The sequence below is a fragment of the Carcharhinus amblyrhynchos genome, chromosome 4 (genome assembly GCF_965287045.1).
Source record: "Carcharhinus amblyrhynchos chromosome 4, sCarAmb.v2.hapA, whole genome shotgun sequence".
In the NCBI taxonomy this organism is placed as follows: Eukaryota; Metazoa; Chordata; class Chondrichthyes; order Carcharhiniformes; family Carcharhinidae; genus Carcharhinus; species Carcharhinus amblyrhynchos.
Genome location: NC_137327.1, coordinates 136,725,094 through 136,752,906, shown reverse-complemented (window position 1 = coordinate 136,752,906; position 27,813 = coordinate 136,725,094). Strand labels below are relative to the sequence as shown.

General features: G+C 42.5%; 1 protein-coding gene across 3 annotated transcripts in view; it reads left to right on the top strand.

Annotated features, from left to right (window-relative positions):
* Positions 1–27,573, top strand: part of chrdl2 (chordin-like 2) — a 56,433-nt gene extending 28,860 nt beyond the window's left edge. For all 3 annotated transcript variants that reach the window (XM_080187941.1, XM_080187940.1, XM_080187942.1), the window contains 7 exons: positions 577–670; positions 2,032–2,099; positions 7,293–7,467; positions 12,751–12,945; positions 15,088–15,270; positions 23,554–23,652; positions 27,431–27,573. In XM_080187941.1, coding sequence (XP_080044067.1) covers positions 577–670; positions 2,032–2,099; positions 7,293–7,467; positions 12,751–12,945; positions 15,088–15,270; positions 23,554–23,652; positions 27,431–27,561 — 945 coding nt within the window. In that variant the 3' untranslated portion in view covers positions 27,562–27,573. The remainder of the gene's footprint in view (positions 1–576; positions 671–2,031; positions 2,100–7,292; positions 7,468–12,750; positions 12,946–15,087; positions 15,271–23,553; positions 23,653–27,430) is intronic.
* Positions 27,574–27,813: the final 240 nt, after the last annotated feature.

Here is a 27,813-nt window from a genome sequence, read left to right as displayed (position 1 = left end):
GGATCATATGCTATAATTCTGTTCCATTTTTTGGGAAAATTGTAATTTGGTGCTTTTGCAGATGCAACAAAAGCAATTCTATTTAAATAATGAAATCCGACTGGCTGACAATGGCCGTCGCTGGCTGGCCGGCATTTATTGCCCATTGCTAGTTGACAGTCAACTGCATGTGGGTCTGAAGTCACATGTAGGCCAGACCAGGTAAGGATGGCAGATTTCCTTCCCTTACTGAACCAGATGAGTTTTCTGACAATTGACGGTGTTTTGTGGTCATCAATAGATTCTTAATTCCAGATTTTTTCCTAAATTGAATTCAAATTTCATCATCTGCTATGACAGGAATCGAACCCAGGGCCTTAAGAACAGTAGCTGAATTTCTGGCTTAATAATCTAGCGATAATGCTATGAGGCCATCGCCTCCCCCACTTTTAAAGAAGTAGTAGACATGATGATGTTTGCTAGTGCTAATGACAGTGAGTCAGTGTTATAAAGTGTTTGTGTTGGAAATATTATTCATAACAGGAATGCTTTTGTGGCCTTAATGTTAATGGTTTCTTTTTATTCTTTGACGTGAAGGAAGGAAATGTGTACTGTGGTTTGAGGACATGCCCGAAGCTGACCTGTCCATTTCCAATAACGGTTCCTGATTCTTGTTGCCAAGTTTGCAGAGGTAATTCCACATCTTCACGTTTCTACTTATGTGGCATATAATATATAGACACGCTTTTCATAAACATTTGGTCCATTTTGTGCTTATTGTGGTGTGCATTTGTCATTTGTCCAACTTTTAACATATTGAGTCAGTGTCGAGTAACCTCAGATCAGGTATGACATGTACCAGATGTTGAGTAACATTCCCTCTACTTTGCCAGAACGGTGCTCAAATTAAATCCTCAGACAATTTAAATCCTCTGATAAGTAAACCCTGATTGTACATGTAATCTCTCTGCTTGAGATCACTAATTGAGCCTAAACTGGTAGCAAATCACAGCAATTTTGCACTGTAAATTCATGCCCACCAGAATCTGACCTAAGATTAACCTTAGTTCTTCTCGTGTTTCCCTCTGGCTGGCATTTAAAAGGTCATTGCTATCAAAAAGCATTGTAAACTAAAGGAAATACATTTGGTGAACAGATAATACAATCACCCACTAATCAGAACAATAAGAACGTAAGAATCTTTGGAACTCCCTTCCCACAGTGAAGGCAGGATCAATGAATATTTTTAAAATAGAGGTAAATAGATTCTTGACGTAGGAAAGAGTCAAAAGGTGTTGGGGGTAAGTGGAATGTGGAGTTGAGAACACAATCTAATCAGCCATGATATTATTGAATGGCGAAATAGGCTTGAGGGGCCAAATGGCCTATTCCTGCTCCTAACTCATATGTTTGCATGCACGTATAAGAATAGAAGTGGGAATAGGCCATTTGGCCCATTGAGCTAGATCTGCCATTCAATAAGATCATGGCTGATCTGATTGACTCCATTTTTTGGCCTGTCCACCTTAACCCTTGATTTCCTTGTCAGTCAAAAATCTGCCCTAATCAACCTTGAATTCCATGACCTATCATTGCTGGGCCCAAAGACAAAATACCCTCTGAGAGAATAAATTCCTTCTTTTTGCAGTTTTAACCCTTACTTTGAAACTGTGCCCCCTAGTTCCAGATTCCCTTCTGATGTTAAATATGCAATGAAGTTACTATGAAAATCCCCCAGCTGCCACATTCCAGTGCCTATCCTGGTACACTGAGGGAGAATTTAGCATGGCCAATGCACCTAACCAGCATGTCCCTGGTGCTGTGAGGCAGCAGTGCAAACAACTGTGCCAAGGTGCTGCCCATATTTACAATATGAATCAAATTAATCTCATAAATTACTGACAACTTTTCAATTTGTCAGCACGGTTCTTCATCTGAGTTGAATGCCCCACTTATGAGGCAGAACATTTCCCAGAGAAATGTGTTGACTAGTGCTTTACTCAAAGAGACCAGTATGTTTGCTACTTCTGAAGATATGTGTGTTGCTGACAGGAGAAGGAGACTCCTCATGGGACACGTCAGATGCAGAGATATTCCGTCCAGCATCCAACAGGGAAGCGGTATGTAACACTGTACACAGTTCCTAAGATGAAATTGGGATGATGCTTCAAAAGTATTTTTGGTCAAATTGACAAGCACCATTTCATACAAAGCAGTAAAAAGTTCTTACTAATTATACATGGAAATATTTTTTCTATTTAAGTATGCCACAGTTTCACCTTCCAAGTTATTGATCTTAAGAGTCAAGTGAGTCAGCAGGAAAAACACAGATTTGCTTTGCACTATTTACTACTGATACACCTGCTTGGTCTAATTTGGTGTCTGATGGAGACATAGAAAGATTTTCAGCATTGACAGAGACCATTTAGCCCATTGTATCCGTGCTGCATTGTCTCATTGACAATGCCTTTGGATTAACTGATGATATACAGTTAATTACCATTTAACCCACCAAATTATTTTAATCAAACATTGATAATGTGTTTATTAATCATTAAAAATGATTAAAATGATAGTCTCCTGTGTTTACATTATGGAAACCAGTTCAAACCCAATTCTCAGCATTTCAATGGCAGCAATAAGTCTTTAGGTGTGACCATTTCATCAATTCATTTCACAGTCTTGTTCCATCCTATTTCAATAATTTTTTCACACTGCTTGTGCTCTCCGCTCCTCTGACACTCCCTTCGCTCTGGGAAACAATGTCGCAAATTCAGTCAGGGAAAATTGACAAGTTTTTTGATGCTTAAGAAAAACATTTTGTCAGTAAACCTAGGCAACGTCTACAAACCTAGGCATCACGTCTACAAATATCCATTCCCTCCATCACCAACCACTTCCACCTAGAAGGACAAGGGCAGCAGATACATGGGAACACCACATCACCAATTGCAAGTTCTCCTCCAAGCCACTCACCATCCTGACTTGGAAATATATCAGCCGTTCCTTCGTGGCTGCTGGATCAAAATCCTCGGATTCCCTCCCTAACAGCATTGTGGGTCAACCCACAGCATGTGCATTGCAACGATTCAAGAAGGTAGCTCACCATCACCTTCTCAAGGGCAACAAGGAATGAGCAATAAATGCTGGCCAGCCAGTGACACCCCTGTCTCACAAATAAATAAAATAAAATGTGCATTGCTGGAACCTTAATTTTAGAATTAACTTTAACTAATTGACAAAGAATGCAACTTTGGATCCTCCAATTGACAGGTGCTAAAATTGCCTTCCATGCCTCTAGGACAGAGCAAGGAGAAAACAATCAGCCCAGGTGCCTGATCATCCTCTATTGACTCTTGGGGGGAAGTGTGTGTGGATGTGGTCAACACAGAAGTAATGAAATTAACTATTGACATTTCTATTTAGAAATAATTTTGGGGAACATACCTAAGTAAAGCCAGCATCTGTGAAACCTATCTCAGAATAATCAGTAGTTTCAAAAGAGGAGAGATAAAAGAGCAAATTGGCAAGAAGGGTTAGGATGGCTGTCGTTCACTGTTAGATATTCCACTGTTGCTTACAGTGGTCATAATGGACTAACCTATGTTATGAGCCTGTAAAAACCGATAATCTATTCCTATAACCCCTCATATTTACCCTGCTAATCCCCCTGACACTGAGGTTAATTTAGGTCAATCAACCTAATCTGCACATTTTTGGCATGTGGGAGAAAACCAAAGCACCTGAAGGAAACCCACACAGACATGGGGAGAATGTGCAGGCTCCACATAGACCATGACCCAAGCTAGGATTCAAACTCAAGTCCCTGGCAATCTGAAGCAGAAGTGCTAACCACTGTGTCACCTTGCCATCCTTTCTTTTAAAAATCCTAAACCCCTTTACCCTGAGATTGTGCCCCCATTGTTTCGAATCATAGTTTCTCCTGAGGTGGATGAGGTTGGACTAAATAGGTTGGACTAAAACCTGGTGTTGTCAGACTTTTTACTGTGTTTACGCCAGTCCAACGCCGGCATACCCACATCGTGGATGAGGTGAGCCAGGATATTTCCTAACTTGCACTACCTGCTTTATTTCAGAATTCCAGCATTTGTTGTATTGAGCTTTTGTATTAGTGGAGGTGATTTGTAGTCCTTTGTACTCTCCCTCATTTACTTAACGTAAAATCTAACTGCTTATTTTGCCATGTGAAAAATTGGATTACATTTTTTTGCGAAACTTATTACAAGATTAATCTCAAAAGTGATAAAAAGCAGTGTTTAGCTCCTAACATTTTAAATTTAATAACAACAGATCATGTTTGAGGAGCTGGGTAGTTTCACCTCGATTTTCAATTTCAAACAGAATCAAGCATTTGACACAAAAGTGCAATAGTTGAAACTAATCAACAACAAAGAGAAGAGAAATGGAGACAGAGAACGTCTGAACTTGTTCAAGCTGAAGTCAGACAGAGTTACTCGTGCACCAAATTTAGAAATAATGTAGGAGCTGCTTAAACAGAAAGTGTTCAAGCTCAGGTCAGGATTTTATTAAATCAAACATCTTTTTGGCAGAATACTGTACGTATAGGAAAAAGGAGTCCAACTCTTTCCTAAACAACTCTGTGCACACACAAGCTTTCTGGTATTACACACCAGCACAAATCACTCGCAAAGCAAAGCTTCAAACTCATGTTTACAAAAATTAACAAATGATATTGAAAATAATTTAAACACTTGAAACTCCAGCTTCCTGGCACATGCCCAGTTTAGCACTGCAGTTTGGCAATCAGAAAGGGAAAGCTCAAGTGAGTGCACAATATTGTTTTCATATTCCTCTCCCCTCTCTCTGAACCACTCCCCCCATCTGCTCTGAATGCTCCCCCCCGCTCTGAACACCACCTCCGCTTCAAACCCTCCCCCAGCTCTGAACCCTCCACCAAACCCACCTCCCCGCTCCCAACCCCTCCCCGCTCTGAACCCTCCCTTCATTCTGAACCACTCTCCCCTCTCTCTGCTCCAAACACACCTTCCACTCTGGCTGCTCCCCTCTGCTTTGAGAGCTCTCTCCCTCCGCACCAACATATCCTCCAGTTCGACCTAACCCTCCACTCCAACCCCTCTTCAGTCTGACCAGCCCTTTCATTCCAACGCCCTCTCCACCTGCTGCAAACGTTCTGCTCCAAACCCCCCACCACTCTGACCCCTGCCCTCTCTGCTCTGACACCTGCTCCGATGCCCCCCTCTGGTCTGACCTTCCTCTACTCTGGCCACCCCCTCCAGTCTGGGTTACCCTGATTCTGGCCTCAACTCCCCCACCCCTCCTGGTCCAACCCATCCATCCCAGTCCAACCCCCACTCCAGGTCCATTTCCCCATCCGCTCTGGCCCTGTTTCCCCCCTTATCTGCTACACTCCTCCCACCTCTGATCTGTGACACCTTCCCCTACCTCTAGCTCAGACTGGGACAGTGCCCCCCCCGCCCTCCCCCTTTTTCCAGACACAACCTTATCCCCTTCAGGTAAGGTCACTGCCACTCCTGTAGTGCCTCACATTACCCCCTCCAGTCTGGAACTCCCTCCCCAATCATCCAGGACGTTCCCCTATACCCCCCACACACCACCCCACCCCCCACCATCTCCAGTCTGGGTCATATAGTATTTGTAAATGTTTCTTTGAGTGAATGAGACTCTACACTTGGAAAATTGTTTCTTCAAGGCCAGAGATGTTGTTCAGCAAGAAGAATCCTGTTAATTTCAATAGACCATAATATTTTTAGTAGTTTGTTCATGCTGTACAATGTGAGAAAAAATTCACACCAAATCACCAGTTCCCCATCATCTACAAAGACTGCAACAGTGCATCCGTGTGGGAACAGGGTATTGTTGAAGCTGATCAAGACATTGGTAAGGCCATATTTGGAATACTGTATACAGTTCTGGTCACTCTACTATAGAAAGGATATTATTAAACTAGAAAGAGTGCAGAAAAGATTTACTAGGATGCTACCAGGATTTGATGGTTTCAGTTATAAGGAGAGGTGGATAGGCTGGAATTTTTTTCCCTGAAGCATAGGTGGCTCAGGGATGATCTTATAGATATCTATAAAATAATGAGGGGCATAGGTAAGGTAGATACTCAATATCTTTTCTCAAATGTAGGATAGTCTAAAACTACGCAACATTGGTTTAAGATAAGAGTGGAGAGATACATAAGGGTCCAGAGGGGCAATTTTTTTCACAGAGAGTGATGAGTGTCTGGAATGAGTTGCCAGAGGTCGTAGTAGAGGCGGGTACAATTTTGCTTTTAAAAAGCATTTAATCAGTTACCCGGGTAAGATGGCTATAGAGGGATATGGGCCGAACACGGGAAATTGGGACCAGCTTAGTGGTCCAAAAAAAAAGGCAGCATGAACAAGGTGGGCCAAAGGGCCTGTTTCCATGCTGTAAATATCTATGAGTCTATTACTGACTGCAGCCTCTGGATTTCTGGGTACGTACAGAAGCCAGAGGTTTCTGTCAGCTTCATGGAGTAATGATGGCATGTGTTGCAGTTCTTCTTACATTACACTGGCAAATTTCAGGCCATTATAATAATGGTGCCCAATTTTGTCATCCAAAAATGATCCTAAAGGTCCTAACCTGTAAAATTTGAGTTTGAGTTGCATTATTACATTATGTAGTTGCAAACCAATTAAAAATGCCTCACTAAACTTCCTCAAGGAGGAAGTAACCTTTCAACACAGAGCCTTTGACATCCCTTTCTGCTTCTTCATTTACTATAGTTCATTCATGGGACTAAAGCTTGTTCTTTTTATTTCGCTAGCCAAATGCCTTGTCAATTTAACAACCTATGCTGGGGTCTCATGGAATTGCAAACCTGCAACTTTCATGTTTGTGGCTAGAGAACTTTCAAGCAAAATCTAAGAAGCCAGAAGGCAGGCGGCATAACAGGTCTGAAAGAATAAGAGGTGCCAGATTACCCATATCCAGTCGATGGCCATCTCAAATCCCCTGATAAAATGCATTATTCAAAGGGAACACCAAAAAGTTGAAAGCTCATTCATGAAAACTGAAAGATAAAGTCACTTTAAGTTTAAGTTTGTTTGTTTATTTGTATTGCAAGTGGGCTTACATTAACACTGCAATGAAATAACTGTGGAAGTCCCCTAGGCGCCACACTCTGGCATCTGTTTGGACACACTGAGAGAAAAGTTAGCACTCTTCACTTGCCAAAGGGCCTAATGCATAAACCCTCTTTGTTGTCACAGTGCAACGTACACATTCGAATGAATGGCATTCTAACTTTGTTCAAACAGAGACATTCGTATCAGCGGACTCAGTACGAATCTCGGGGAAGCCTGGGGAGCACCATCACCAATTTACCCAGGATTCCCAGCTCAAGGACTCACCGCGGCCTGTTAACTGACCCTCAGCAAGGATCTGGTACCATTGTGCAAATTGTAATCGACAACAAGCACAGGCATGGCAGAGGTAATGGCAGCTGGCGAGTTAAGTGATAAGTTTACTTTCAGTCAATTACATTTGAATTACCCAAACTCCTCATTGAAAAACAACTGGCTGGCCTATCAATGTTCACCTTATCCATTAAATGATTCAATCCTATGCACCTAACTATCAGTAACTCAGTAGCTGCAGTGTGTACCAGCTACAAGACGCACTGCAGCAATTCACCAAAGATCCTTAGATACTACCTTCCAAACCCACGACCACTTCCATCTCAAAGGCCAAGGGCAGCAGATACATGGGAAGAACACAACCTGTATGTTCCCCTCCAAGCCACTCACCATCCTGACTTGGAAATACATTGCCATTCCTTTGCAGTCGCTAGGATAAAATTCTGGAATTCCCTCCCTAACAGCATTGTGGGTCAACCCACAGCACATAGACTGCAGCGATTCAAGAAGGCAGCTCACCACCATTTTCTCAAGGGCATCTAGGGATAAAGTTTAAAGTTTACTTATTCGTGTTACAAATAGGCTTGCATTAACACTGCAGTGAAGTTACTGTGAAATTCCTCTAGTTGCGACACTCAGGTGCCTGTTCAGGTACATTGAGGGAGAATTTAGCATGGCCAATGCAGCTAACCAACTTGCCTTTCGGACCCTGGGAGGAAACCGGAGCACCCGGAGGAAACCCACGCAGACATGGGAAGAACATGCATACTCCACACAGACAGTGAGCCAAGCTGGGAATCAAACTTGGGTCCCTGGAGCTGTGAGGCAGTAGCACAAACCACTGTGCCACCGTGCTGCCCCGGGATGGGCAGTTAGCAACATCCATGTCCCACAAATGAATAAAGAAAAGTACAGAATGGTAAGGAGGAGGAAAAGTGAAAAGTAATGGAAAAGAATGCTAGTAAATTTCTCTCTTACTCCGTAAGATAATTAGCAAGTGCCAAGATGCTGTGATGGACATCTACTTTCCTTGAGCATTTACCTTGTTAAAGGACTGTGACATGACTGTCATTATCCGATTCAAAAGGCAATTCTCTGAGAGAGGAAATACTTTCTGATGCTCTGACAAAGGGTCATCCAACCTCGAAATGTTGGCTCTATCCTCTCTCCACAGTTGCTGTCAGACCTGCTGAGCTTCTCCAGCACTTTCTGTTTTTGTTTCAGATTCTGTATTTTGCCTTTAAATATTTTCTGGCGTCTGATTTGATTTTGGCTACGTGTTTTATAAACATACCATCTCACTCCATTATTTATTTTGAATACTGTACACAAATCAATTACATCCAATCCCTTCATAGTGTTTTAAAACAGTCATGTCCATTAAGCCTGTGTTACTCCAAAGACAATAAGCCTAACTCGCTAGGCCTTTTTATTTTAACTGAGATCTTAGTTTAAGTATCATCTTATGTGTCCTCCCCTTCAAACATCCTGAGACTTCATGAAATGTTTGGACTAAAACTGAACAAAATGGGGGAGATTTTTCATTCAAATCCAAAACAGAACCAATTTTGGTGATGAAGCCTCCCCAATGCCGGAACTGGGATGTCTGATCGATTTTCAGGTATAGGTCACATTTTCATTTTTACAGTGAGCTATGGGTGCCCCAATCACTAGCTTTTGGAATATAAATCTGCACTTTACGGGGCGTTGTATTTCTCACTCTCCCCTCGGCAGTAATCAGTCATTAGCTCGCCTACCTGAAATGAAGCTGCCCTGCAATGATATTACGCTGGGAGCAGCCATAATTGCTTCAGACTGGGACTTCTGCCCCCAGTATAGAGAATTGCTGGCCAACATGAAAGGTTCAAGTGGGGTACCGGGTCCAGAGCTGAAGGGCTACTAAAGGGGATATATGATTTTGTGGGTGAGTGCCTCCAATGGGCACGGAGGAGTCACCAAAGGAGGTTCCTCCCTTCCAGTCCATCAGCAGCCCACGCAGTGGGGGCTGACAGGCCACCCATCTTGCCTTCACCTCCCCCTGTCCCATGTAAGATAGCAAGAAGTCTCACTGTGAGACTTCTTACTGTGTTTACCTCAGTCCAACGCCGGCATCTCCACACCATGTAAGATAGCAGCAGAGGCAGAATGAGGCTCTTAAGTGGCCATTAATTTGCCATTAAGACCTCAGTGGCCCCACGGGCCCTCACTCACCAAACTATGGATGACAGGTCGGGGTGGGCAGGAAGGCCACCCTCTTTATTTTATGAGAGCGGCCACTATATTCAAATACACTGGAAAAGGCCACGAAAAACCAACTTACAGGAATTAGGAAGAGGAGTACACCATTTAACCCCTTTAACCTCTTCAGCCTTTTACTGAGATCATGACCAACCTGTGACATAACTCCATGTAACCATCTTTGTTCCATATCCCTTATACCATTGGGTAACAAACATCTATCAATCCCAATTTTAAGTTGAACAATTGTTCTGGCATCAATTGCCATTTGCAGCACAGAGTTCCAAAGCTCTATCACCCTTTATGTGTAAAAGTGTTTTAAAGGGGCAGCTGCCTCACAGTGCCAAGGACCCGGGTTCGATTCTGGCCTAAGGTGACTGTCTGTGTGGCATCTGCACATTCTCCCTGTGTCTATATGGGTTTCCTCTGGTTTCCCCCACAGTGCAAAGATGTGCTGGTTAGGAGAATTGACCGTGCTAAATTGTCCCTTAGTATTCATGGTAAATACAGTTGGGGCTGCGTTATGGGGATAGAGTGGAAGTGAGGGCCTAGGTGAAATGTTCTGTTGGAGGGTTGCTGCAGACTTGATGGGCTGAATGGCATCCTTCTGCACTGAAGGGATTCTATGAATTCTATGGTTTCCTAATTTCACTCCTGAAAGACTTGCTCTACCTCTCAGTCCATGCCTCCTAATCTAAGACACCTGACCAGCAGGGGATCGAGCTATACCATATCAATTCTCCTTCACATCTTTGAAACCTTAATCAAATCACCCCGTAACCCTCTAGATTCCTGGAAATATGACATTGGTTTGTGTACTGTCTCCTTGTAATTAACCCTTGAAGTACAGTTCTCATTCTGGTAACATTTACCACTAGTGTAGATTATCAAACACATTCCATTATAACTCATGCTCTGTCCAAACAATTATTTTACACCCTGGTCTCATGTCCCTAATTGAAGTTACACTTCAGACAGTTTGGAGGAATTTGGGCACCAATGGAATATTGGAGCCCCAATTCTTTGATCATGGTTCTATTGAGTGCTCTTAGCTGGGAGCCCAGGATTGTGGAATCAGCTCTACATTTCATTTATTTTAATTGTCCTCTTTGTTAAGGGTGGTGACCTTATCAGCTGTTAATGCACTCATTTGAGAACAGCTCCCAACATAAATAAATGAAACTATGACTGATTTGTCAGTTGTATATTCATTCATTTTGGAGGCCAGAAATTTTTATTTACTTTATTCATATCTCAAAAAAACTCTAGTGTATGTAATTGATTCTCTATACTTGTCAATCTTTCTACCTGTTAACAAGTGTCATATAATTGCAAATCCATACATTGTAGTAGATTCTCTGGGTCAGGAGTTAGGTCAACCTGAGGTCAGATTATGTCAGAACTGTTTGGATGTTGTATAGGATTCAGGCTGCCAACTACTAATGGACTTTTTTTTTGTCCATGGAATATGGCCACTGCTAGCCAGCATTTATGGCCCATCCCTAATTACCCTTGAACTGCAAGGCCATTTGAGGCCCAGAGTCATTTATAAGCCAAACCAGGTAAGGACAGCAGATTCCCTTCCCTTACGGACATTAGTGAACCAGATGGATATTATTGCAACAATTGACAATAGTTTCATTAGACTTTTATTAAATTCAAATTTCACCATCTGCCATGGTGGAATTTGAACCCAGACCCCCAGACAATTACCTTGAGTCTCTCGATTACTAGGCCGCTCACAATTCCATTTCGCCACTGTCTCACCTAGCAGTGGCCTATTAGAGTTTGCAGTGACGTGTTAGAGTAATGTGGCTGTAGCCACTGTTTCTGTTATCTTAATGCAATGCTCTTCACTTGCAAATCTAATTCAGAGATTATTTTCACCCATTTTTAAAAGTTTATTTATTATTGTCACAAGTAGATTAACACTGCAATAAAGTTACTGTGAAAGTTGCCACACTCCGGCGCCTGTTCAGGGACACTGAGGGAGAGTTTAGCACGGCCAGTGCACCTAACCAGCACATCCTTCCAACTGCGGGAAGAAACCGGCGGAAACCCACGCAGACACAGAAAAAATGTGCAAACTCCGCACAGACAGTGACCCAAGCTGGGAATTGAACCCGGGTCTCTGGCGCTCTGAGGCAGCAGTGTTAACCACTGTGCCATCATGTTCATGGTTTATGTGCATCACTGGTAAGGCCAGCATTAATTGTCCATCCCAGTTGCCTTGAGAAACTGCGTGGAGAGCCACCACCTTAAAGCACTGCAGTCCGTGTGGTGTAAGTACACTCATAGTGCAGTTAGGGCTGTATCTGTGATTGAAAGAGTCCAGTCTTTGTAATTATACTATTCTGGGCAAAACTAAATGATTTGCTTCTGGCCAGCCAGATGTCTGACACGCACAGAAACACATTAACATGTTTAATAGTCTCCAAACCAAACTACTGAGAAATCTGTAGAAATACAGATTCTCGATAATACACTCTCCCCCACGGTGACACATTTATTGGGACTTCGATACGGGTTGGCATGGAACCAAGGTACGAACAGAAGCGATACTGGAATTTAACTGGCTAAAACCTTGCAACTTTCTGGCACTATTTATTCACACTGAGTGCAAAGTAACTTGCACATTATTTGGCCAGCGAAATCTACATTACCAATTATAGTATTGGCTAGTGAATCCTATTAACGAGACAGGCTGGCTGGGGTAAAGTGGAACTCAGACCAACGGACCTGCGTTGGCTCAAAATTAAACCTCTTATTCTGCATTTACTCTCATTTTGACCATGGCAATGATTGTCTGTGAAAGACAGAGGAAGGAGTTGCAGTGGTGATAATTCCCTTCAAGTTATTGGCAATCAGATCCCCAAAATGAGAGACAAAATGTACTTATGTGAATAATTGAATCATAATAACTGTGGTGTCAGTGTTTCCTATAATTGCAAATCTGGTGGGAAATACAGACAACGCCTCTGCAGTTATGGAGACAGCAGTGTTTATTGTGACTCAAACAAAATAATACTGAGTTGGAAACTTGCAAAGCAACATGTAAAACTGGTAGACAAACAATGAATTGATATTCGAAACATTGAGCGCGTCGATCTTGTGTCCTCAGTTTGTGTCTCAAATGGGAAGACCTACTCACATGGAGAATCCTGGCACCCGATCCTGCGCCCGTTTGGACGAATGGAGTGTGTGCTGTGTACGTGCAACGTAACCAAGCAAGAATGCAAGAAGATCCATTGTCCAGATCCCTACCCATGTAATTACCCACAGAAAGTCAATGGAAAATGTTGTAAAGTTTGTCCAGGTAGAAATCATTTTATTCAACCCAATTTATTTCTAACTAGATACTAATCATGTTTAGAAACTTGAGGGATCAGATCTGGGACTCTTGTAGTAATAGACAATGGAGCAAATAGATGTTTTTGCATTTTGCCTCTTACATTTTTTGTCTCAAAAAGGTAATAGCTCTCTTAATTTAGCAGTTCTGTTTTATTTAATGTTTACACTGCCAGTTTTCCTCCTTCCCCAACAGTACGGGCTTGCATGCTGGTATATAGTTCCATGGATGTCTCCAGTAATTGTGGATTGAATGTGCAATTCACATGCACCATTTCTAAGGGTGGCGTCACATCCATTCTGAAGTTAACTGACATTTTTGCATGCGTAGACGCCAAAGAATTCACTATATGTTCATAGAATCATAGAAATTCTAGAAAGAGGCCATTCAGCCCATCGAGTCTGCACTGACCACAATCCCACCCAGGCCCTACCCCCATATCTCTACGTATTTAGATTTACCCGTTAATCTCTCTGACCTACGCATCTTAAGACGCTAAGGGGTAGTTTTTAACGTGGCCAATCAAGCTAACCCGCACATCTTTGGACTGTGGGAAGAAACCGGAGGAAAACCACCCAGATATGAGGAGAATGTGCAAATTACACACAGACAGTGACCCAAGCTGGGAATCGAACCTAGGTCCCTGGAGCTGTGAAGCAGCAGTGCTAACCACTGTGCTACCATACCGCCCAAATCTGACTTTGATGGGACTCAAACCTACAACCTTCAAATGGCTGACTTGCTGTTATGTAGAAGTCCAACACGCTATTCGTTGTGCCATAGGGCCACACTGTGGGAGTAGAAATTTCGTTGGCAGTGGAAATGTTGAATAATTTTCACGCTCCCTAACCCAGAGAGATTGAGACTAGTTGTTGCACTCCTACTAATGCAGACTTCTAGGATATTCCTGATCTGTTGGCTCCACGTTACAGAAGACATTTCGCTTACCAACTGAACAACCAAGGACCGACAGTAACTAGTGGAGTGCTATAGAGATTAGTGCAGGGGTCTCAACTATTTATAATCTGAATGAATAGACAGATTGTATGATAGCCAAATTTGCAGATAGTATGAAGAACGGAAAGCAAGTTATGAGGAGGATGCAAAGTGACTTAAAGGGATATGGGTAGCTTAAGCGAGTAGGCAAAAAAATTGGCAGATGGAATATAAAGTGGGGTAATGTAAGACTGTCCACTTTGGCAGGAAGAATAGAAAAACAGAATATTATTTAAGTGCAGAGAGACTGCAGCATTCTGCATTAGAGAGGGATTGGGGATCGTTGTATATGCATGCAGGTACAGCAAGTAATTAGGAAGACAAATGAAATGTTGACCTTTATTGCAAGAGGGATAGAGTATTAAAATAGTAAAGTCTTGCAGCAACTGTAAAGTGCATTGATGAGACTGAACCTGAAGTACTGTGGACTGTTTTAGTCTCCTTACTTAAGGAAGGATATACTTGCATTGGAAGTTCAGATAAAATTCACTAGGTTGATTCCAGGGATGAAGGGATTGTCTCAAGGGCTTGTGGAAGGGCTGAGCAGGTTGGACCTATACTTTTTGGAGTTTATAAGAATGAGAGGCAACCTTATTGAAATTGTAAGATTCTGAGGTGGTTTGACAGGGTAGATGCTGAAAGGATGTTTCCTTTTGTGGAAGAAACTAGGGTGCGCAGTTTAAAGATAAGGATTCTCATCCATTTAAGATGGAGATGAGGAAGAATTACTTCTCTTAGATGGTCATTTGTCTTCAAAATTCTCTCCCACAGTCAACAGTAGAGTCTGGGTCATTGAATTTATTTAAGGCAAAGTTAAATAGATATTTGATTGCCAAAGGAGTAAAGGGTAATGGGGGACAGGCAATATCGTGGAGTTAAGGACACAATCAGATCAGCCACGATCCTATTGAATGGTAGAGGAGGCTCAATGGGCCAGGTAGCTTACTCCCACTGCTATTTCTTGCGATCACATAATGCAATCTCATTTGAACAATGATGGTAATTTCAACCTAGTAGCATGTAGGATTTAAATATCAGACAATGTTCAAGAAAAAACTCATTAATAAAGACATTTTTGTGTTAAGAGTTTAGTTCTCAGTGTTTCTTCCACAGCACCAGAGGTACCAGGGTTTTTGCAGGATAACAATAAGGAAGTAGAGTGCGATGAAGAGACTGTTCAAGTTTATGAATCACTCTTGGTCCAGGAAACTGATTCTCAAAAGCATAGCAAGAAAATTGCTATAGAGATTGACAATCTTCCAGACGTAGAAGTCCATACCTGGACTCTAGTGAAAGGTGAGTTTTATGTTCCATAAACTTTAGCTAATAATTGTTATATAAGCCAAAATGTTATTTTCACTGTCAACCAATTTATTTTATCCAGTAAACAATCTAATTATCTAGCCATTCTATCCATAGCTTCATATAATAGTTCATGTGAGGTCAATAGAAACAGAAGTCCAGAGCATTAACTTGTTTTTTCTCTTTAAGCTGTTAAGGTAACTTGTTGCCACTAATGGCACTTTTGGTTGAGTTCTAGAATACCAGTGATTTTGATTCTGTTTATTTCTCCCGTAAAGTGAATAACCTGCTCCCCCATTTAAAAAGGAGAACATTACTGCTGTTACATTAACCTATAAATATGTGCAAAATAACCCTCATTGATACTTCAATGGCATCTTTTAACCCTTTTATATCAAACGAGTTAGTTCCTCTTTAAAAATGAAGACTTAATTGCAATTTTATAACTAGAAGCAATTACACTAATATCTCTATTTGTTCATCCACATAGCTTGACACAGGAGTAACAAGAAGCCTTGAACTGTGCGTAACAATGAAAACCTAAAGCATGGTTCCGGGGGGATACTTGTAAAATTCAAGATGATGTCCACCCTTTACACAGTCGTAGAATCACTGTGGCACGGATGGAGATCATTTGGCCTGCAGAGTTCATCCCTAGAAAGCAATCTAATCATTCCTATTCCCTTACACCATCCCAATTGCCTTGCAAGTTTATTTCCATTAAGCACTCACACAATTTCTTTTTGAAATCATTGATCGTCTCTACTTGTACCACCCTCATGGACAGTGAGTTCCAGCTCATTAGAACTCACTGCATGAAAATGTCCTTCCTCATATTCTTCCTGCATCTCTTGCCCAGAACTTTAAAATGACATCCCCTAGTCCTTGTTCCGTAAGTTAATGTGAACAGTTTTCCTTTATCCACCCTATGTAAACTTGTCATCATCCTCTCCACCTCTATCAAATCTTCCCTCAATCTCTTCTGCTCCAGAGAAAACAATCCCAGCTTCTTCAACATAAAATTTAGCTAAAATCGCTCAGCCCTGTAACTATTTTGGTATATCTCATCTGCACCTTGTCAAAGTCCTCACTCACATCCATCCTAATGTGTGGTGACCAGGACGGGAACACGATACTCTAGTTGTGGCCTAACAATAGCTTTATAAAAGTTCAGCGTAACATCCTTGCTTTTATATTAACACAGCTATTTAAAGAAGTCCAGGAATGATTGCTTTTCTGCAATCCTTATTTCAAATTTGTAGCAAACTCTGTCGAGGAATTGTAACACGGTTCATGTCACACTATTTGTAACCCCCACCATACTGCCTGGGCTTACGAAATCCTACTGATTGTCCTGGCTTGAGACAGTTCACACCTCTTTAACCTGTGATTATCCCTCTCTTCATGCACACTGTAAAGATTTGGTTACCTTTAAAGACTTGCATTCCAAACATTCTTCACATTACAATCAGTAATTATTTTGCAATTGTCTTTGCCTATATATGCCGTATTTGTGAACCTTCTTGTCCACTCTCCTCTTGAAGGAGCAGTGCTCCAAAAGCTCATGATTCCAAATAAACCTGTCGTACTTTAACCTGGTGCCACCAGACAATTGCCTTCATGGAGTAGTGTGCCTATTTGGCACTGACATTTCATTGGCAAAATATTAATGTGGCCTGAAATGAAAAGTGATCTCAGAAACCCAACTGGTGCATTGGCCAAACTCTTTGGAAGCACCGTCAATATTCTTCCTGTTTGGCACTCATTCGGAAATTTGCCTCCCTCCCTTCCCGAATAAGAGTGAAATATTCAGAGATGAACTGACCATAGTATAATGGATAAAATAAAGGAAATCTGTGATGGAAAAAGAGAGGTTGGAGGCTAGAGATTGCCAATCACCTTATATCCTTTTGGAACATATTTTGGAAAGCTTTTCCTATTGGCAAGTTATGTTAAAAAGCTTGGAATCACTTTAGCTTTATAGAGACTTACTGGTTAATGAGAGAAGACAAATCTGAAGTGACTGAGTTAACTGAACTTGAAGTGATGAAAGGAATACGGCAGCTCCAGAATGGAAATATTGATGACTAAAATGTGATCCAAGAGAGAAGAGCTAAGGTGGGAACTATCAAACATAAGAACTGGCAGCTGCTAGTCGGGCATGAAGGAAATGTGTTACTGCAAAACTGAATGAGATAAAATGCTATTGCTGCATTGACGGGAATGAAGGGTTCAAGATACCGTAGTTCAGTCATTACTTTCAGAAGACTAGAGGCTGTGAGAACTGAGGCTAGGTGATCAGAAGAAAATTGGTTAATCTAGTCTGGAATCATCAACAAAAAAGTGAATAAGAATTGGTGATCAAAGGAGGTCACCAAAAAAAAGAGGAATGCAAACTGGGAATGAGGATAAACAACAGAAGTTCTCCCCCAGTCCGTCCCGAGCCCCATCCACTGAATAATGATTTGAGAATGATTTACCTAGACATAAACATTACCTTCATGGATGATTATGTGAAGGTTATTCACATGATATTGAACAGTGGCAAATCCTTTAGGTCTTCCTTTTTTTTATTAATTCATGGGATATGGGCGTCAGTGGCCCATCCCTAATTGCCCTTGGAGGGCAGCTGAGAGTCAACCACATTGTTGTGGCTCTGGAGTCATATGTAGGCCAGACCAGGTAAGAACGGCAGATTTCCTTCCCTAAAGGACATTAGTGAACCAGATGGGTTTTTCTGACAATTGAAATGGTTTTGTGGTCGGTAGTTCGTTCTTCATTCTAGTTTCTTTTAAAAAAACTTAATTCAAATTCCGCCATTTGCTGTGGTGAGATCCGAACCCGGGTCTCCAGAACATTTAGTTGAATTTTTGGATTAATTGTCTAGCGATGGTACCACTAAGCCATCGCCTCCCTTCAACTTTAATGCCTCCAAGACAATGACAGATGTTACACCCAAGGGGGGCAGATTTCCAGAGGGGTGTAACCAGGTAACCTATGGAGCTGCTGTTCAGAGGGTTCTACCATAGATTGTAGATAGTAGAACTTTCAGAGTGATGGATGAGTTGAAAATTAACAGCAACATCCATAAAATGAGGAAGTATCAATGTTATGACAATGTGATATTTGTTTGGAAGGTGGAACTAAACATTGATTTTAGGGGTAGTGCGAACAAGAGGGTGGGGGTCCAATGAGAAGAACATTATATGGGTGTAAGAGAAATAGAAGAGACTGGCACAAAGATACACTGAAAAACCAATTTTTGAAAATTATAGGAGGGTAGTCACTAATTAGGAGGTTTTATGATGCAGTGAGCAACGTTGCTGCCTCTGAGCCCTAACCTCCAGTTAAGAATACCATCCTCGGTGTGTTCAGAATGTAACCAAACAGGTTGAGCCTCAGCCTGCAAATCCTTCCAAAACATGCTGTTGGCAGATGGAAGAGATTCCCAGTCAGTCACATGACAGGAAGAAAACTGGAGACTCTACCAGCACCATGGATAGAGTATAACAGGCAGACATAAATGCAAGTTGCCACAGTAGCTCAAACAAAATTCTCCCCCAAAAATTCTAAGAGCCGAATCCACTAAAAATGGGAGTAAATCCCGCTGCTTTCAAAATGAATCTCCCACACTCTGTGCATCACAGAGTGCCCTAGTGCGAATCTCGATTAAAAAGTTGGAGCGGGACCTATTCCCACTGGAGAAGCTGGCGACATAGCGCTGAGTGAGCCACTGCGCACGTGCCGATCTGTCAGAGCAGAGATCAGCACGTGTGTAGTAGCCCCATGCCGCTGGGTCTCTCAATTTTGCTGGCCAATTGAATTGCTGGGTCAGCCCCATGACCTCTGTATCGCTGCCCCCCGATCCCCCACCCCCTGATCACCAGCTTCCCCAACGAGCCTGGGCCAGCCCCAACACCCCCCAATCCGATGGCCAGCCCCAATCGCGAGTCCCCTTCCCCCTGCCACTGTTACAAAGTAAGAAGTCTCACAACACCAGGTTTAAGTCCAACCAGTTTATTTGATAGTATCACTAATTTACTAGTATTACAATATAGTTTACTAATTTTAGTGATAGTATCACTAATTTACACTATCAAATAAACTGGTTGGACTTTAACCTGGTGTTGTGAGACTTCTTACTGAGTTTACCCCAGTCCAACACCAGCATCTCTACATCTTCACTGTTACAAAGTGCAGAGTGGCAGCAGGACCTCCCTCCCCCAATAGACCCTGTCCCGTTGGCACTGCCAATGGCCCGTAGGCATTCCTACTTTGCTCTTTAGACAGTGCCAGAGGCTGGCACCACCAGGCTGGCAATGCCTTAAGGGGACATCCCCCTTTACCCCTATCCCTCTTGGAGAGCCTCCACGGCCTCCCTTCATTCCAGTAGAGTCATGCCACCAGTTCTCAATTAGTGGGGAGCTGTTGCAAACCCTCCTGGAGTGAAAGACTCCTGGGGGGAAGGGAGAGGGTAGCAGGCCTGGAAAGCTCAGTCCTGTCCCACTAATGAGATTCAAATAATTTATTCAGCTCTGTGCCAATTTCTGGACAAGCACAGGCTATGACACCCTATAGGAAGTCCACCCAAGTTTCATTGCAAGGAGATGAGGTGATATGAATTTTGGCCTGCTGACCCTGGAAACGGATCATAGGTGGCCAGGAGAGTGGGCAGTGCAAAGATGGGCTGTCTTAGAGGGCCTTGGCTCTCTCAGACTTTGTCCTAATTTTGTTTTAGAAGTTGTTAGGCCCTCTAACCCTCACTCCTCATACAGCCCTCAGCCCCAACCATGCCCCCTTTCCCCCTCAATTCTGCCTCATTCCCCATGCCAACTCTATTGCCACCATGGGAAGACCTGGAGCCATGTGGAGATGAATAAATTAAAATTCCAACAATTTCATAGTGTTCTTCCTCATACCCACTTAATATGGAAAGAAATGAATTCATGAAACATATTCAAAAATTTTAAATAGACTCAAATGTTCAGTCTACTAAAAAAAAAGGTCTATTTAGTAGCAACATCAAAGATTGTTAATCCTTTAATATCCACTTTAATCTGTCAGTCAAAATGTGAATTCAATCAGCTGCTGAGATTACTGCAAGAATACATAATGGCTCAGCAATGAACTCTGTTGAAACTGAAGGAACATATGGTACTCTTTTCTAACCTACATCAGATGGCCTGTCAATCAAAGCAGTCCAGCAGCCAATGTATTTTAACTCTAACTGCCAGCTTTAGCCTGATATTCTTTTCATTTTTAAAAGCTGATGATTTAAATAAATCCAGATCATGACACTATAATGGACCTTTTCTGCCCTGCAGTAGGGTTTACATCCGTTCTATAAATTGTGCCATCCCATGCTGTACACACGGATGCTGTGGGTTTTGGTCCTCGAAACAGCAAAAATGTGGCCTGTTTGAACTCTGCACTAACTTGAGTTGACCCTGCTAAGGTTGGGTTTCTTGCCTGTGTGATTCACTCTCTGGCCCTCTCCCCTGCCTGCAAAAATTGGCTCCGTCAGAAATACGGGTGGGGCTTCCACATCCAGGTCTTTCCCACTATTCCTAAAGTCTTTGAAATTTTATATCAGATTTAGTCCTGACTCCCAGGTTATACTGTCACTTTCTACATTAATGCACAATGAAAACCATTCACATTGACTTGGGAAGTTGCAGTCCAACTGGACTATGACAATTTTCTCTTGTGCGATTAAAAAGCCATTATTCATATAATGCTTAAACTATGGGAAGTGCAAAATTCTTTCATGCCAAGGGTTGTCAATACTGATGAGCAGCCAATGCATTCCTGTAATAATCACCAGACTATGAGAAACAGCTGACTAAATCTGACTAAGCAATGCAGTGCTCCTATGCAACAAATATGTGCACAAGTTCTTTTTATAACCTCCCAAACAGCATCTCAGCAAACAAAATGGCTTTGAGACGAAGTCCTCCAACACACATAAATTTATTTTACAATCTTGTAAAACTCTGGTAGTGAAAGACGGTGACACGCAGTAAAGATATCATTCCACATGGTACCACCCTTTGGATATGTTGCCAGATTAGTCGTGTTAGTAGCTGCACAGAAGCAAACTTTGACATGTATCCTTAAAATAGATTTATGTCTGAACGGAATTAGGCTACATTTAAGATTACTTGATTCTGTATGAATTCCAGTTGGCTTTAAATAGAACAGGAGATTATATCCATAAGCCGTTAAGGCAGTATGCAAAAGTCAGAGTTGTTTGTAACTGTACCATACACACTTTTGTATTAAAAGACTTGTAAAGCAAATCACCAAAAATGCAAACTGACAAACAATGCCCATTGTCAAACCATTATGCTACGGAATAGTTACACACATTGTTTGCCAAGAGTTGAGTTTGGCTGTGCCTAGGGTCTCGGGGAGATGGTAATGGAAACTGCAACACTTCCTCACTATGAAAGAAGCATAGTTGGATGAAATGAGTCAAGTTGAATGAGCTCTCTCTGCTCTTTCACGCAGCTAATCGTAGAGTAGGTGTGGATCAGAAGCTTGCCTACAAGCCTGGTGTCAGGATGGGAATGATGCATAATATTGGGCATTCAGAATAAAGAAGAAAATACAATTAAATTAACTGTGTTTGTTTACAGTAACTGTCTTCCATAGACGTCCTGGAGGAGAGAGCTGAGTGTAGGGTAACAAAATTTGCTGATGACACGAAAATGAGTGGAAAAGCGAATTGCGTGGAGGGCGCGGAAAGTCTTCAGAGAGATCTGGATAGGCTGACTGAGTGGGCGAGGACCTGGCAGATGGAGTATAATGTTAGCAAGTGTGAGGTTATCCACTTTGGCAGAAATAATAGTAGGTTAATAGAAATAACAGAAAAGCTGCAGCATGCTACAGTGCAGAGGGACCTGGGGGTCCTTGTACACGAGTCGCAAAAACCCAGTCTGCAGGTGCAGCAGGTGATCAGGAAGGCGAATGGCATGTTGGCCTTTCTAGCGAGGGGGATAGAATATAAAAGCAGGGAGGTCTTGCTGCAACTCTACAGGGCACTGGTGAGGCTGCAGCTGGAGTACTGTGTGTCATTTTGGTCCCCGCATTTGCGAAAAGATATATTAGCCTTGGAGGGAGTACAGAGAAGGTTCACCAGGCTGATACCGGAGATGAAGGGGTTAACTTATGAAGAGAGATTGAATAGACTGGGTCTGTACTCGTTAGAGTTTAGAAGGCTGAGGGGGGATCTTATAGAGGCATATAAGATAATGAAGGGGATGGATAGGGTAGAGGTAGAGAGATTCTTCCCACTTAGAAAGGATAGCAGAACTAGAGGGCACAGCCTCAAAATAAGGTGGGGGGGAGGCAGTTTAGAACGGAGTTGAGGAGGAACTTCTTCACTCAAAGGGTGGTGAATCTCTGGAATTCTCTGCCCATTGAAGTGGTGGAGGCTACCTCGCTAAATATATTTAAGTCACGGGTAGATAGGTTTCTGATAGACAGGGAAATTAAGGGTTATGGGGAGAAAGTGGGAAAGTGGATCTAATTCACTTCAGATCAGCCATGATCTTATTGAATGGAGGAGCAGGCTCGAAGGGCTAGGTGGCCTACTCCTGCTCTTATTTCTTATGTTCTTATGTTCCACGCTCTGAAATTGATTCACCTCTATACTGTATCTTCCGAACTTGAGGGGCATCAAGCTTGCCTGACCAGGAGCCCCATCTGTTCTTGCCAACTGCTGTGGAAATGTTGGAAGGCTTTGCAGGTTGACAATCAACCTGTTTGGCCGCATTATAGATGCACCGTCTATGGCCATCATGCTGTGGAATGGGACTCAAACCTAGAAGTGGGGACATTAACTGTGGCAAAACATCTCAGATGCAGACCATTAAGTAAGTTATAGAGTATGTAGAATAGTGTGTGTAATAACTTCAACAAGACACATGAGGTTGGCCTCTGAGTATGAGCTCCCTGATTGAGATCATAATTGCCTGCCCGATCAGGGACCCTCATCTATACATAAAAATGGGAGCATCAGGTCCATTGGCCCTCTGGATTCTGACTTTGTACCTAAAGCACTGGAATAGAATTTGTACATAATGGGAATCTGGTGAAGAGACACCAGCCTCTGAAGAGTTTTTTATTGTGTACGGTTAACACTCTGAATTCCAGCTCTACAGTTGAATCAGAAGCAACTACTTTTGAAAAATGAATTTGTTTTACAATGAGAAGTTAATTATTTAACTTGGAAATTAGAATTCCTAATATAGCTGTCACTGTTTCCCACGGCAGGTGTTCTACGCCACTTTTACATGGAGAAAATGTCAAGGAGAGACTTTGAAAAACAGGTCAACCTTGGATCTTTTAAACCACTGACACGGACCACTCAGAGTAAGTAACAATGGTTCAGGGCAAAGCATGACTGTAATGGAATAAACACATGGGAACACATTCTTTTTTGCAGAGGTGTAACTTTGTAAAACATGTTATGTGCTCGTCAAGTTGAGGGATGTGCATAACACAGCCATGCTAGGTATAATATGGTGTTACAAGTGTTGTAAAACCCCAGTCTGCTCCAAGAATACAGCTTAAGACCATCCTTAGGAGAAAATGTTGGGCTGCATGGTGATAAGATTACATTTGCATTCCCCCATACCAGTCATCCTTATGATCATTGGTGAGATTGTCAGTTAGTTGCCAGATTGCGTTCAATTAAGGAACAACTGTACATTGTGAACTCAAAGCCAGTTTGGCAAATTATATTTGATTCATGGGTTCATCAACAAAATATTTGGTTCCTATTAAGTTCCCTTTCAGGCAAAGTGGTGGTTGGAAGATCATAAATTAAAATAAATAATGAAATAATCTATTTCACTGAGTAGCTTAGTAACGTATGGTATGTTTGTTTAAGAAGTTAAAGCAGCGGGAAGAATTTTACTCCAATGATGGGCTGGAGAAGGTTTGGTGATGGGTAACGAAATTGATAAACCCCAATATTGCCGCAAATGCATTTGTTTTAACTATGTGGGTTTAAGAATGTTCAAATAACCCACTGTGGAGAGGTGGGTCTGTGATTGTAATATGCTATTGAAACTCAGTTTCTCGAGTTTTCTCAATTGGTTTAACTTAGTGCTGGCTAGTTGAGATCCTGAAGGTTCCAGGAGTACCCAGATCCAGCACTTTTTTTTAGCGTACTGTTTGTGGGCCAGAAAGAGGGATGACGTGGATTCAGACAACTCAAGTAAATCATCTGCTGTGATTGGCCAACACTATGCCCCCTGCCCTCTCCCCACCCCACCACCTGCAATTACTTGTCCCACATACAATAGCAATTCCTCCTACAAGCCAGTGAATCCTAATCTCTCTCCACATGATCTTCCTCCTCCCCCCTCCCTCTCAATTGTTGGTAAGAAACCCTTGCGTCTTGATCTTTGCCTCCCTTGCTGCGATCTGCCAACCAACTACACCAAGTCCAATTTCTCAAACCCTCTGTCTGCACTGCCCCACTCAATCCTGTCTATGATCTTTCCTGATCACCATGCGCCATTGACAATGGCCTCCTTCTTCTATAACTGGTTTTCTGGGGATTACTATTGGGTGAGAAATTAAGGTTGAAAAATGAAAACCATATCCTGCCCTTAAATTTATCAAGACTTCGACCTTCCCAACTTTTATGGTCTCCCTCTACTCTCACCAACATATCCCCTGCTCCACCCACCCTGCTTCTCCTTGATTAAGAATAAGACCCAAATTTTCTGAAATAAATACATGGGGCAGAATAGGGATTGGGTTGGTGTGAAGTGGTGCTCGCAGATGAACTGATTTTAACCATAGCTCCTTGCATCAACGTTATGCTGAGGTGGCCTGAATAAGCGGAGAGTGGGACTACAGCCCGCCAACCAATCCGCACACAGGGCTTCCCACTTTCTAACAACCTATCCCCTTTCTTTTTTCATCAACATCTGTAGGGGATTAAAAAACAACGTTCCACTCTCGCTCACCTTCCACTGTCCAGCATATTATGAGAGTGGAAGTAGATTAAGGTTGTTAAGGGGCCACTTAAGGGTGGACAGGCAAGTGGGCACCTTACCCATCTCCTGTGTTAGAGGCCAGGTGGGCAGGAAGGTGATAGGCTAGCCATCCATCATATTAAACGTGCCTGACTGCCGGAAACATAACCACCACAGTGTCATAAGATTCATCCATGGTACCTGCCATTAAATGTGCCTCAAACCCAGCATTTGTGATGAGGAAGAAATACATGGTGATTGGTGACAAATCACCACCAGCATTGCAAGAACAGGACATTGCCATCAATTTCCCCGTGATGATCAAGAAATGGCTGGATTTACATGAAGTAAGAATGAATCCCACTGCAGACATCCAGAGAGTAGTGTGTGTTTGGGAGATGCTGTTGAAGAAGCCTCAGCAAGTTTCTTCAGCACTTTTAATAGCTGGGTCACACTGCAGAAGCTGTGAAGGGAGCGGATCTTTCAGATGCAGTACCAATCCTGCTTTGTTCTGGATGGGGTTGAGTTATTTTAATGTTGTTGGAGGTGCACTCATCCAAACAAGGTGGACAGTATTCCACTGCATTTCTGGTTTTGAGCCTTATGTTTTGATAGATTAAGGAGATGGGAATGATTTTTAGTCCTGTAGGGGGGAAAACAAAGAGGTGGGGAGGGGCATGAAAATACAGCAGGTCATAGAATCAGAGAGGTTTAAAGAATGGAAACAGACCTTTCATGCCAATTTGTCCATGCTGCCCAATTTTTTACCACTAAGCTAGTCTCAATTGCCCACATTTGGCCCATATCCCTCTACACCCTTGTAACTGTATAAATGCTTTTTAAAAGGCAAAATTGTATCCACTTCTACCACTACCTCTGGTAGCTCGTTCTAAATACTCACCACCCTCTGTGAGAAAATTGCTTTCTGGCCCCTTTTATATCTCTCCCCTCTCACCTTAAACCTACGCCCTCCAGTTTTGGACTCCCCTACCTTTGGGAAAAGACGCTATCTACCTGATCTATGCCCCAATTAAAGGCAGTGTATGATCTCTTAAGACCGAATGTCAGAGACGAATGGGAGTTTTTCACTCTTTGAAGAAACTCAGTCCTCCAGAAAGACGGTGGATTCAATTTTTTAGTCTAATCTTTGGAACATAGCTGAATTACAGGCTGCAACCCCTTCTGAGCTGGAGGACTTTCTATTGCCCCTCCAGCTTTGAGATCCTGTCTTTGGTGGGCCAGCAAACTTGCCTTCTGGTCACTAATTGGCCAATTTGGGGAAAATCTGCCATGTGACTGTTTCCCTCATTGTGCAGGGTTCTGATTCCCATTTTAACCTGACCACAGAGTCCTGAACCAAAGAACAAAATCTTGCCTTAAGTTTCCAATTGTCGGGGAATCCAAAAATAGGGGCAATAAATAGGTTACTCAATTAATCTAATAAAGAATTCAATTCATTGTCCAGAGAGTGGTAACAATGTGGGATTCATTAGCATAATGAGCAGTTGAGGTTAACGTCATACATGTATTTAATGGGAAGAGAGAATAGGGTGAATGGAATAGAAGATTATGTCGACAGCATTGGATAAAGAGGGATGGAAGGAAACTTGTGTGAAGCATTATCATTGTTTAAGTTTATTTATTAGTGTCACAAGTAGGCTTACATTAACACTGCAATGAGGTTACTGTGAAAATCCCCTAGTCGCCACATTCTGGCGCCTGTTTGAGTACACTGAGGGAGAATTTGGCATGGCCGATGCACCTAACCAGCATGTCTATCGGACTGTGGGAGGAAACCGGAGCACCCAGAGAAAACCCACACAGACACAGTGAGAATGTGCAGACTCCGCACAGACAGTGACCCAAGTCAGGTATCAAATGGGGTCCTTGGCACTGGGAGGCAGCAGTGCTAACCCACTGTGCAGTCAAAGGGCTTCTTTCTGTGCTGTAAGCTCTGTGCAACCATGTGAAGAGGTTGGATGACATCAAAAGTGTTCAGATATTATTCTCTTGACTTGTGATTTCATTTTAAATCCTTTGATCCAATTATTGCCTTGCATCTCACAAGCAGCTGTCCAGTCTACATTCACTGAATGTTGCAGAAAAATGCTGCACTTTGTTTGAATTTCGTAACCATTTTTGTTTCCTGTGGGCCCTAGGACGATGGAACATTTTCAAAGAAGGGGAAGCAGAAATCAGCCAGATCTGTATGAATCAAGGATGCAAAACAGAATTGGAAGACTTGCTTAAAGTTTTACAGCTGAACAAACCAGAAAAGGAACACTGCTGAAGTCAGTGGGGGTGGTGGGCTGGGGGTAAGGGGTTGGGGGGAGTGGGGGTAGGGGCTGCAAGTGGGGGGGGAGGTCGGGCTGGGGCACCATAATGTGAGAAGGGAAAATTTCAGTTCACTGAAACCTGGCCTGTAGCTGGACTGCAGTGGGACTCTGATGTGTATCTAGAGCACCCCGAAAACCAAAACATATGCAAAGGAAAATTAACAAAGAAATAAAGAATCACTGTTAGCTTTCTTTATTACAAGGAA